At 36.7% G+C, this 12,951-nt stretch overlaps 2 protein-coding genes across 3 annotated transcripts; both read left to right on the forward strand.

The window, feature by feature from the left end:
- Nucleotides 1-40: 40 nt before the first annotated feature.
- BGRP2 (beta-1,3-glucan recognition protein 2) lies at nucleotides 41-6,228 on the forward strand. Of its 2 annotated transcripts, NM_001312316.1 has the most exon segments (12): nucleotides 2,423-2,446; nucleotides 2,449-2,450; nucleotides 2,453-2,478; nucleotides 2,481-2,528; nucleotides 3,747-3,974; nucleotides 4,207-4,379; nucleotides 4,644-4,795; nucleotides 4,876-5,033; nucleotides 5,207-5,331; nucleotides 5,407-5,530; nucleotides 5,618-5,763; nucleotides 5,886-6,228. In NM_001312316.1, coding segments are annotated over 12 exon segments (1,395 nt in total). In that variant the 5' UTR covers nucleotides 2,423-2,434; the 3' UTR covers nucleotides 6,087-6,228.
- Nucleotides 6,229-7,172: 944 nt separating this feature from the next.
- On the forward strand, nucleotides 7,173-11,143 carry LOC106121539 (beta-1,3-glucan-binding protein-like). Its single transcript, XM_013317247.1, has 9 exons — nucleotides 7,173-7,311; nucleotides 7,852-8,097; nucleotides 8,605-8,759; nucleotides 8,829-8,980; nucleotides 9,113-9,270; nucleotides 9,522-9,646; nucleotides 9,833-9,956; nucleotides 10,076-10,221; nucleotides 10,924-11,143. Exons 1-9 carry the CDS (start codon nucleotides 7,185-7,187, stop codon nucleotides 11,122-11,124), a joined length of 1,434 nt encoding a protein of 477 aa, XP_013172701.1. The 5' UTR covers nucleotides 7,173-7,184; the 3' UTR covers nucleotides 11,125-11,143.
- The last annotated feature ends 1,808 nt before the right edge of the window (nucleotides 11,144-12,951 follow it).

Raw genomic sequence — 12,951 nt, forward strand, 5'->3', positions numbered from 1 at the left:
ATTAGTAGCCTTCAGTAGCTGCACATCTGAGACTGGGTTGGGACGGCGCATGCTCTGGGACAGTGGAGATTTGTCGGAGGCCAAGGCCAAGGGATCTCTGCGTTACCTTAGTAAGTTAGTAGCCTATGTGTTCTTCTAGGCTGTGTTTTATATATGCCAAATTACATCGATGTCTATGCAGCCGTTTGGGAGAGGAATATCCATCTATCCATCCCAACATTCGCATTTATAATATTAGTAAGATAAGATTATAAATGACTAACTCCGAAACGCAGAATCGTGTATTGCTTAATTAATAATTACTTTCATTATGACCCTATAGTAGTTATTTCACTGAGGATCCATTCTGACCTCACAAGTCTGATTCTGATTCCCCAAACTGATTTATCGAATGAGATGTACATAACTCTATTTGTGTTATATAAGAGTCATATGGTACAAAGAGGTTTATTATTTTCTTTTTAATTTACATGTTATGTTATTATTTATTGTTTCACAATAAATAAGATATGACCAAACTTTGATTACATAGTGTATGATCATTTTTCATATATTTCAAAAATATTATGTTATATTTGTGAGTTATTCCCAATAGGTTTCAGTAATACCCAGATAGATAAGGGTAGATATTTATAGTTAAACTAGCTATCGCCCGCGACCCCATCAAAGAGAAATTTAAAATAAAGTTAATAAGTAGACTGTGTTTCTTCCAGACTATGTTCTACATCTATGCAAAAATTTCAGCAATATTTATGCAGGTGTTCTGGAGATACCTACAAACAAACATCCATACATCTAAACATTCTCATGTATTATACTCTCATTCATAGTATTAAGAGCTTATCAATGCTTATGTCCGATAATAAACATTTAAAAAAATATATTTTGTACGCGTTTTTATAGTTTAGTCACCTTTAGAGAAATAACCGCATTTCTTTGAAATCGTTTGTTTATTACTTGTATTTTTATATTGCATAAAATTTCCTAGTTGGTTTTTGTTTTTCTTAGACAAAGATTTGTGTTAAATGGTGGTTCTTCTCAGTTAGGTGTGAAATATTAGACTTGACACGAGATAATTAGTGTCAAAAGTCTACTTATGAATTTCAAGATAAACGATAATAAATTAAAACTTAATAAAATGCTATTAGATTCTTCATAAAAATAAAAAGCTGTAATAATAAATTAATCGGCTATGATATTATACTGTATCATAGCACTCAAACAAAAAGAAATCCCCGATACCGCGTCATGCATAGCAAGAATAAGTTTGAGGTTATCAGCTTTAGTTGTACTATAACGCGACAGGTTAAAACCCACTGCACTTAATCCAATTTTTTTCACCTTACTAATATTATAAATGCGAATGTTTGAATGAATGAATGTTTGTTAGAAAATATCTCCAGAACTGCATTGATGCATGCATTGTTATTCTACAATATACTCTGGTAGAACACGTAGGTTACTATTAAATTATTCAAACTTTCGTGAGACATTATACTAAACTGATATATAAAAACGGCTAAACACTCACGTATATTTGTCCGGTGGCGCCACCGACTACTTTCGAACCCATCGGGGGCCCTTCATCAGGATGAGTGGTACTGGTATTATTTCGCGGACGCGGCCCGTCCCTCATCAGTGCCACTCATACTGATGAAGGGCCCCCGATGGGCACGAAACTAGTCGGTGACGACACCGTACTAATATACGTGAGTGTTTAGCCGTGTTTATATATCACTTAGGTTACTATGTTTTTTTTCGCGAGTTGTAGGCGAGAGATACAAAGTTTTTGTACATATAATAACAAATATTGTGACAATACTTTTCAAATTTTATGGACTACTCTGTCATTAATCATATGATTATTAAGAATATAGATAACAAAATAAAACGGACGGCTTACAATGTTTTCTAAAAACTTACTTACTAAAATTATAAAACGTTTGTTACGAATATTTGGTAAAAATTATGATTTCGAGAAAAGAATAGTTTGGTCGAAGCTTCATACTGCCGAACCACCGGATTTCCATTTAAACAAAATTAAAATTCCTCTTGGGAACCCTACCGTGCGACCGCAGCGATTTGGGGTCGATTTTTTATTTTTATTATTGATATAATTTAGTTTTATTTTTAGTTTGGTTTAGTTTTAGTATATAGTTTATAGTATTATTTTGGTAGTTTAATTAATTAGTTTTTTTTTAAACAAAGGATATTTCTCACAAAGAATAACCAGCAATGAACTACGATCCTGCCCAATGTTAGTAAATACCTAAATTTCGTTCCAGACCAGAAAAAACTCGAGTGACGAATTTGCGTTAGTCAAGTTACACCAGTTTCATCACAAAGTCGGTACGGTCATCACAAATGAGACGTAAGCAGTAGCAAAATGGCCGTCGCGGCTACAACACGTTGCTCCGTTATTGTGTTATTCTGTATGTCACAAATCGTCAGTTCGCAAAATGAATACAAATTTCCCGATGTCACGATACAAGCATTGAGCCCGAAAGGAATAAGGATCTTTATACCAGGTATTTTTAATTAATTATATTAGTTATAAACATTTTATTAATAGCAAAATTCATAGTAAAACTATCAACTATGGGCAACATAATAAAAATCTAAAGTTTAATGTTGTTTAAAAATATGTTCACAATCTTTTATTTAGGATTCGCTATCGCCCGCAACTCTGTCTGCGCGGAATTAAAAAAGTCTAATTAAGTAGCCTATGTATTCATTCAGACTATGTTATACATCTGTGACAAATTTCAGCGAGATCTATATAGCCGTTCTGGAGATACCTTCAAACAAACATCCATCCAAACATTTGCATTTATAATCTTATACATTAGTTACAAAGACAAAAAGTACAAAACTGCATATCTTATTATCTTACTTCTTATCTTACTAATATTATAAATGCGTATCTATTTATGGATGGATGGATGTTTGTTAGAAGGCATCTTCAGAACAGCTCAACGGGTCTCGATGAAGTTTGGCATAGATGTAGAGTATACCCTGCAAGAACAAATAGTTAGGCTAAGTTTTTTAGTTCCTTGCGGACGGAGTTGCGAACGACAGCTAGTAAAAATTGCAAATCTGACAAACATTATTTTAATTTTATTTGTAAAGATTTATCAGATCTCTTCAAATGAAATGGTCTCCAAGTTTGGCAACTCTAAAATGTATTTCTTCCCAAAACAATTGGCATGTCCTTTAATTCTGACCTCAATACATAAAAACTTATCGGCACAAAACGATCATGATTCGAATCCCGTTACAGTTTAATGGGACACAGTACATCGTGCATTTACTTGTTCTGATATAATGTTATAGTTTACCATTGATCATAAAATGTTTTCGTCAAAACTGCTAAAAATTAAATCTCATCATCAGCTCACTATACGTCCCCACCGAGGGGCTCGGAGCCTACCCTAAGTTAGGGGTGACTAGGCCATAGTCAACCACGCCGGCCTAGTGCGGGTTGGTTGACTTTACACATATCTTTGAATTTCTTCTCAGATATGTGCAAGTTGCATTACGATGTTTTCCTTCACCGTAAGAACGTCGGATAAATGTATATATGCAAATCGAAAATCGAAAGACAGATTGGTGCATGGCAGGATTCGAAGCCCGGGAAGGACCTGTAGATTGCAAGAGCTTGACTCCTGAGCCACAGACGCTCTTAATTAAATCTAGCAAGTAATAAACTTCTGATTTTAATTAGCATCATATTCCTTAACTTTCAGATAATACAAAATTAAGTTTATTTGCTTTCAACGGAAAAATAAACCAGCCAATAAATCAGAATGATGTTGGTGAAATTTCTGCTGAAATTACTGCACCGACGAATGGCATGTGGATTTACGAAGATTCTAATCTAGAACTTAAAGTCGGTGACGTTATCAATTACTATGTATTCGTAGTATACGATCGAGCAGGATACGTTAAAGATAAACTCAGATTTACTGTAACAGGTAAGTTGAAAAATTATTTATCATTACCATTTATTTCTAAAGAAATCCTGCGAGTTCAATTTCAACTTCCATGAAGGAAACCTCAGAAATCTTTGTTGAGCAATTCTATACCTTCAACTCTCATGTACCGCAATAATTTGCAATTAACCAATCAGTATGACAATGAGAAATATTTTAGTTTAAGACCTCGTTCTATAGCTCTTAAAATTTTAAATTTGGTATTATTTTTCAGAATTAGTAAGTCCAAGCAGTCAATCAAGTACGATAAGACCCACGGAATGTCGGCCAACAGTGACAAGACTACGAGTTGGCACCGCGTGCTCTGGCCAGACGATATTCGAGGACAACTTCAACAACCTGCGTGAGGATGTGTGGCAGATCGAGCAATATATACCAGATCAGCCTGTTAGTGTATCAACTGATGTTTAAGACCATTTTCCCATTATCCCATTTTTCCGCAAAATAGCCAGCTATGACAATTTTTGGCGTTTTTTCGAAATATTTTTAAGAATCGTATTGTCTTCCACTTAAATACAATTATGTCCAAACAAAAGTAATATTTAGCTAGTTGCATCTTATTAATTTTGAATTTTATTTCTACATATAACGTTTAAACTATTTAGTCATATCATTGTGATCGTTTAATAACCGTACGCATACATTTTCCAGGAATATCCGTTTGTGTCATATCAACGACCACCAAATGCGCAGACAGTGACCGTGGATAACGGAAATTTACGCATTGAGCCGAAGCTGCAGCAAGAACAAGATGGATTCAATGAAGAATCTTTGTATTCCGGCATCCTCGACCTCTTCAGCGGGTATTTAGTATAAAATTATAGCTACTACGGCGTACAAAACTTTCCAATCTGAAATCCTAGATGTATTCAATTTGTTGTAGGTGTACGAGAACAGCAGAGTCGTGCAGAGTGGCAGCAATGGGTGCTAGTATACTGCCGCCGGTGGTGAGCGGCCGACTCACGAGCAAATCCTTTGCGTTCACGTACGGCATAGTTGAAGTCAGAGCAAAACTGCCACAAGGAGATTGGCTTTATCCAGGTTATTATTTTATGATTGTTTTTACATCTACATATTGCTGGGATGCAAGATAAACTGCAGTTTCAGTAATTGTTGCTTTAGTATATCTCCGTACAGCTTACTGCAATTATCATTTTTGCAATGGTTTTTGTTTTCATTTTATTTGAGAACTATTTCTTTATTTATCCTTTCAGAAATTTTACTAGAATCTTTGCTTCAAAAGTACGGTACACCTAAATATGCATCGGGCGTAATTAAAATCGCAGGAGCTCTTGGTAACAGAGAACTCAGACTTGGACCTGATGAATACGGAAATACGGTGAGTTTTGAAGAGTGGAAGATGTCAGCAAACGAAAAAATGCAAAACTATAAGTTATTGTTGATACTGTTTCAGATTTTGTATGGAGGTCCAATAATGAACTTAGCATGTAGAGAAGTTCTAACAGGTCGAAAGGAGTTGTTCAACGGACCTCATTGGGGGGACAATTTTCATGTTTACTCAGTACAATGGACACCAGGTACTGTTCCTTATTGTTCATTTAATTTAGGAGATCATTTACCTCTGATTATCTCAAAGATGTAATGGAGTACCTTGTATATTATAGATAAAATGACCTTCAGTGTGGATGGTGAAGAGTGGCTGCGTGTGGAGCCGACGGCGAGCGGTCTGAGCGGCCGCTTTAACCGCTTCTGCGATATTCCTCGCAGATTCCTGTCTTTTGGAACTAAGATGGCGCCTTTTGATGACCATGTAAGTACTACTTTTACTTTACAAATATTGCTCTAACCAATCAGTCCAGCGTTTGCTGGGTATGGATTTTTCTTACAGTAAATGTAAAAACAATCATTTATACTTTTTTCATTCGATTCCAGTTTCAATTAACGCTGGGGGTGAACGCTGGAGGAATCACAGAGTTCAAAGATGACGTCATCACAGGCGACGGACATCCGAAGCCCTGGAATAACAGGAACAGGAAAGCTAGCTACAACTTCTGGAGAGACTTGCCCTCTTGGCAACCGACATGGCGTCAGCCCGCTCTACTAGTGGATTATGTCAAAGTCATAGCTTTATAACAAAATAAGGGATAATAAAGTAACAAATAATAAAATAGAAATTTATTTAGTTTGTTTTTTTTTTTTTTAAGTTATGAAATAATTTCAGCATGACATTTTCATAGAATTAAATGAAAGGAAATTTGTCACATAAACGAAAATCCAATGCTACGTTGAAGTATGTAATATAAAAATCAAAATTTATCATTTGTTTAATTTTTCCTAACTAAAGGTCTCGTAGGAATTCCCGATGCAACGTCACGTAGAATAAAAATAATTTGAGGTTATCAGCTTATCTACTTTGTGGTTGGTTAAAACCCAATATTGTTTAATACAAAATTTACAATTAAGAAAACGATAAGTGGGAAATTTATACAGCTGTAAATACCATTAACAACTATAATAAACAGTCAGGATTTGGCTAGATATGGTGCGCTGAAGACCACATTATGTGGAAGACAGTCGGGAAGCCCCTCGAACACAGGATGATGATGATGATAACGAAATACCATTGTAATTCAAAACTAAAGAAAAAAGATAGGACCTTGGTTTCTAAGACAAAAATCTTTGAATAAAACATATCGCCATCCCTATCATTATCTTTGACAAAACAGAGATAGCAACCGGTTTTAAACGGGAATTTTGGTCCCGGAACCCCACGGTAAAATGTACTATTGATCTTGTTTAAGATACAAATATATGGTTATCAAGTATTCATAACTTGAAAACTTCTCGAAAAACCTCCGAAGGACTAATCCTTTCTTTCCCTTCTCACCCTTTTTTGGGAAGTGAATCTGATGGAAGAAGCGACGCGAAATTTCCTTCCTATGAGTCTCTTCCCCCGTCGATTAAAGTTAGGCAATGGAGATGTCTATGGGCAGCGGACGCTGGTGACATTTCGGCAGATGGCTGTTTGCTCGTTTGCCATCATATAGCAAAAAAAAGGTATAATCACTTATTCATGCACACATCTTAAAAGAAATTAAATGCATTAACCACAATAAAATCCCCAAGAAGATTCAATTCACTGATTTATTTGTTCGAGTTAATTCTTCTGCAGACTTCACATACAATTTTATCACAAATAAGGCCGGCTATTGTGACGGAATCAGTATTAAAATGGCCGTCGCAGCATCAATACGTTTTGTTCTAGTGTTAACGTTTCTGTCAATAATTCAAAGTTTACCACGACCAAAACTGACCATCCAAGCCTTATATCCAAAAGGTTTACGTCTTTTAGTAGAAGGTTAATTTTCTTTATAACATTCAATAAAGTGAGATTTCGTGGATAAAAATTGTGATAACATTATGACTATTAATTTAAATCAAAAGACAATATTTAATGCTTAAAGTTAAGGTGATCTGTTTATAAAAGATAATAAAACTACGGCAGAATTTGAAAGTACATTTTTTAATTGTGAAAAGAAAAGCTTCTCAAAGTAAAGGAATTTATTAATCCCATTTATGAGTTCTGAGCTTGTTTTTATTTCATACCGTATATTTAATTTCAAAGATGTGCAAAATCAGCGTTATCATTTTTCTGCTGTAGATGCCAGCTCAGTGACCGAGTTATCTATACTCTAATTATGATTTTTTATAACCTTTTATGTACAGAATTACTTAAGTTAATCTGTAACTTGATAAGAAGTGACTGTCCTCACATTAGGTTTACCAAGGTACCAACCTTGCACCAGCAACAGCTAACCCACCGTTGGTCTTAAAGAAAGAAAGAACTTGGTATGTATAATAGTATAAATTATTCTATTTAACAAAAATAATTCTTTAGTTTTAGATGATTCTACGCTACTAAATTTCAACTTCAAAGGCAAAATAAAGAGAGCAAACAGTACTTCTGATGATAATGAAATTAATGCCAAAGTAACAAAACCTACGAACGGTAGATGGCTTTATGAAGATCCGTGCTTAAAGTTGCATTTTGGTGACGTCATAAATTATGAGTTTGAGTGTCTGCAACAATATTACAATTCATTAAAAATGTACGTGGCTATGAATATCAAGCATACTGTAGAAAGTAAGTAACTTTCCAATTTTAGAATTTCTTAAACGAAATTCTATATCAAAACTATTCCAACATATAATATTTTGACAGTGGTAGAGCCCGCTTTAACATCTTCGCACGAATTGTCCCGGCTCGCCCGGTGATATACCACGACCACACAGAAGACAGGCGTCAAGTGGAAGCAATTCCGCGTTTCGTCGCCTAATTTAGTCATCTTTCCCTTCCCATCGTTTTTCTTATAAGGAATGGATGGGAAGTGGAAGTGGACTTTCCGGATGAGATGATGCATGGAAAGGGAAAACATTTTCTTTCTGTGCATCCTCTCCTCCGTCGATTAAAGTTAGGCAACGCATATGCAATTGCGTATGTCTATGGGCAACGGTCACTTCGCCATTTCAGCGATTTCAGGTGGCTGATCGCTAGTTTGCCACCTAATAATATAAAAACAATATATTGTTGAGCATTTTTATATGTTGTTCTCAATTGCTTGATGCATTATTCTTGGCTTCTTTATTCCAGGCCTTGTAGTACACGACGATACGTGGAATTGTTCTCCCACCGTGACACGACTGCGTGTCGGCACCGCGTGCGCTGACCAGATAATATTTGAGGACCACTTCAACAGCCTCAACGAGGATTTGTGGCAAATTGAACAATACATACCTAATGAACCTGTAAGCTGTTGCTGATTTGACTAAGATCTGATATGATTTGATAGTTTAATGATTGATAATTTTTTCCAGGAATACTCGTTTGTATCGTATCAACGACCGCCCAAAGCGCAGACAGTGAGGGTACATGAGGGATATTTGCGGATTGAGCCGAAACTCCAACAGGAACAAGATAACTTCAATAATATATCTTTGTGCACTGGCTCACTCAATCTATTTTGCGGGTATTTAAATATTAATAAATTTAATAATATCTTGCCGTTTTTACTTCTTGTATTGTGTTACTTTGTACTGCGTGCATAAGTACGTACTCTTTATCGGATTAACTTTGTTTATATCATCTTTGTTGCTGCAAGGTGCACGAGAACGGCAGAGTTGTGCAGTGCGACCGCGATGGGCGCTAGCATTCTGCCACCAGTGGTGAGCGGCAGACTCACAAGCAAGACCTTTGCGTTCACGTACGGCGTTATTGAAATCAGAGCGAAACTACCGCAGGGAGATTGGCTTTACCCAGGTTATTTCAATTTACTGCTCTTAGACCATAGTTTGCTTAGTATAATAAATGTAGATGTGATGGCCAATTGTTTCACTGTTTCCATTTCTTTCGCCACAATCGCTGTTGTTGCTTTTGCGTCTATTGCGCCAATAGATTTTGTCACATTTACAATTGCTATTGCTGTGGCCAATAAAACACCACCGTCACATCTGACGTAAAATTTATATTAGGAAAGAGATGGGCTATTATTGTTTTAACTTCTTTTTCAGAAATTATACTTGAGCCCTTACTTAAAAAGTACGGCACCCCAAACTACGCATCTGGAGTAATAAAAATAGCATCAGCACTCGGCAACCATGAGCTCTGTGACGGACCAAATGAACATGGAAATAAGGTTAGTTTGAATATCAATAAAACTGAGCAATTGATGTCTTGGGAGTCATGGAGAGATATTTTTGCTTAAGCGCCTACTGTTTTTGTTCGATTCAAATCGCATAAAAGAAAAACTCATAATCTTGCTTATTATTTTTTAAACGAAACATTTAACAGATATAAAACATTGGTGTTTTATCTATTCTAGGTTTTATACGGAGGTCCTATAATGAACACGGCGTGTCGAGATGTTCTGACAGGTCGTAAGGAGTTGTATAATGGATCAAAATGGGGTGACGACTTCCACGTGTATACAGTGCGGTGGACACCAGGTAAAAAACCACTTTTGTATCAATATTTTTAGGTGATTGAATAATTTTTGTACTTCTTTTTATGCAAAGTATTTAAATTCAATTACTGATTGAGCTTAAGGAGTAAACCATACTTTCAGACTTGCTAAGCTTTGAAGTGGACGGTGAGGAGTGGCTGCATGTGGAACCGACGACGAACGGTCTGAGTGGCCGGTTCAATCGCTTTTGCGACATTCCACGTGTATACTTATCTCAGGGTACTAAGATGGCACCTTTTGATGACCACGTAAGTACCATCGTCACTTTTTTTTATTATATCATAAGGCGGCACCCGAGCGAGCGGTCACATGAAATCGCTAAAATAGCGAAGGGACCGTTGCCCATGGACATACGCAATTGCATATGCGTTGCCTACCTTTAATCGACGGAGGAGAGGATGCACAGAAAGATTTTCCCTTTCCATGCATACTCTCATCCGTAAAGTCTACTTCCACTCCCCATCCTTTCCTTATAAGAAAATGGGTGGGAAGGGATAGAGGACTAAAATCGGCCTCCGGGACGCACACTCATCAGACGAAACGCGGAATTGCTTCCACTTCACGCTTGTCTCCTGTGTGGTCGTGGTATGTCAGGGCACACAGGGCGATCCGGGCCAATTTGTGCGAAGATGTTAACTACTGTAAAACACTTTCCAAACATAACTTTTATTAAATTGGTTGAACTAGGATGGGAAGTGAAAATGGATTTTAGTGGATGAAAGGATGCATGGGAAGGGAAAATATTCTGTGCGCATCCCATACTCCGTCGATTAGAGGTAGGCAACGCATATGCAATTGCCTATGTTTGTGGGCAACGGTCGCTTTGCTATTTCAGCGATTTCATGTGGCCGCTCGTTCGTTTGGCACCTTATGATATAAAAAATTGGTATCTTTAACATCTTTAGCCTGGTGGACCTATCAGTGTGTCAAGTTATTTTATCGATTTCCAGTTTCAATTAACGCTGGGCGTATCTGCTGGAGGTATCACGGAGTTCAAAGATGGCGTCATCACAGGCGACGGACACCCAAAGCCCTGGAAGAATAAGAACAGGAAAGCTAGCTACAACTTCTGGAGGGACTTGCCCTTCTGGCAACCGACATGGCATGAGCCCGCCTTACTTGTGGATTATGTTAAAATTACTGCTTTGTAATAAAACAATTGATAAAATAGTTTTAGAAAACTAACTGCCTGTATCGGTTATCCAGAATCTGTGCCCTACACAAAAAAGCATTCGCTCCGGAACGACTCCATAACCAACTTCAAACATACATAGAACTGTTAATAACTTTAAGGTCACCACGAGCTTTATCACGAGTGAGACAAAAGTATGCTTTACATACGTTTATCTTACTCTTAAGCGGACTGCGGAACGTTGTTCATGCGATTCCGGATTATGTCTAAATTAGCTGTTGCCCGCGACTCCGTCCCTGCGAAATTAAAAAAAAAACTAATGAGTAGTCAGACCATGTTCTACGTCTGTTCAGCCGGAACCGTCCAACCGTTAAGCATTACAGCTCGGCGAGATGAAATTCTTTGTGAAATCTTTTGTATGAAAAATAAATAAATAAAAAAAAAACCGTTCTAGAGATACCTTCAAACAAACATCCATCCATCCCAACATTCGCATTTATAATATTAGTAAGATGAACTTCTAGACCCCAGTTTACAATCCAACGGACATCAGTCGGGTAAAAGACATAAGCTCATTTAAGTATTAGGTTATTTTAGTAATTATTTTTTGCTCAATATTGAAATGTCGATATAAAACATGACTGCGTCATGAATGACGTCACGCGGCACGTTATCGGCTTTGACGTTTATAACTCTTGCGTATATCGGATCTAAAATAAACTTGATATTTAGGTTTCAATCGAAAATGTTCGCTTATTTTATAATATTATTACACACTAGCTGTAGCCTGTGAGTCCGTCCGCGTAAAAAAACGTAATTAGTAGAACTAATTGTTCTTACAGACTATGTTCTACATCTATGCCAAATTACAGCGAAATCCATGCAGGCATTCTGGGGATACCTACAAACAAACATCCATCCATCCAAACATTCGCATTTATAATATTAGTAAGATTTGATATCGCAGATAGCGTTCAACCACGCCATACCAACATTAAGCGATAAATCAGATTACAATAATTTACTTTAAGACATGCAAATTCTTTACAACAAATTCTCTTTATGACGAATGAAACGTCGCCGTAAAATTGTGAAGTTTTTCCTTTTACAATCAGACCAACATAAAGAAGTATAGAAAGACATTGAACTATATATTAAAAGACAGGAACACACGAAACTGCTGTGCTGTTGTGGGACCAAAAAATAATTTTTAAACTTATTATTATCTCTGTTTTATCAAAGATAATGACAGAGATGAGGATATGTTTGATATATGGATTACATGGAGAATATTTTTTGGTGCTGGATGCCTAATTTTAAACCTCGTCCTCTACTGACCCTTTTCTTAGGCAAGGATAAAAAGGTGAAGTCGCTTTGATGGAGGAGTGGCACAGGAAGGGGAAATATTCTATTTTAAAGGTTGACACCGCATCTGCAATTGTGGACGTCTATGGAAAGCGGTCATGTCGCTATTTCGGAGAACCCAAGTGGCTTTCCTTCGCCATCTAATAAAAAAAATCAGTGATTTTGTTTTTAGAAACCCACGGTTAATCTTCTCTAGTTCCCTAGCATTCTCACTGTGATGGTATCAGGACTATCACGTGAATCTATTAAGGCAAGCAATGTGATAACAATTCGCTTCATCTGAATACTAGACGAAGGCCAATGGAAAATAGTCGGTTGGAGTTTTCTATTCCCGGCCGCCGGCAACGCATAATTTTTAAATTTGTTTACACGACGCCGCTCCGACCGCCCCGGCTTGTTTATACGACATTAATAATACATTTCGATAATTTCCCAAGTAATTTATCTTTATTTTATCGTAAAAAGCATGAAGGCCGCTATT

Source organism: Papilio xuthus, unplaced genomic scaffold (genome assembly GCF_000836235.2).
Source record: "Papilio xuthus unplaced genomic scaffold, Pxut_1.1 DF826945.1, whole genome shotgun sequence".
Lineage (NCBI taxonomy): Eukaryota > Metazoa > Arthropoda > Insecta > Lepidoptera > Papilionidae > Papilio > Papilio xuthus.

Bases quoted from the DNA above. Each gene is read 5' to 3' on its own strand.
- BGRP2 (XM_013316977.1), top strand. From the start codon at position 2,387: ATGGCCGTCGCGGCTACAACACGTTGCTCCGTTATTGTGTTATTCTGT. The intron at 2,529-3,746 runs GTATTTTTAATT...CTTAACTTTCAG, and splicing joins AATAAGGATCTTTATACCAG to ATAATACAAAATTAAGTTTA. The intron at 5,332-5,406 runs GTGAGTTTTGAA...ATACTGTTTCAG, and splicing joins CTGATGAATACGGAAATACG to ATTTTGTATGGAGGTCCAAT.
- LOC106121539 (XM_013317247.1), top strand. From the start codon at position 7,185: ATGGCCGTCGCAGCATCAATACGTTTTGTTCTAGTGTTAACGTTTCTG. The intron at 8,098-8,604 runs GTAAGTAACTTT...TCTTTATTCCAG, and splicing joins TATCAAGCATACTGTAGAAA to GCCTTGTAGTACACGACGAT. The intron at 8,760-8,828 runs GTAAGCTGTTGC...AATTTTTTCCAG, and splicing joins AATACATACCTAATGAACCT to GAATACTCGTTTGTATCGTA.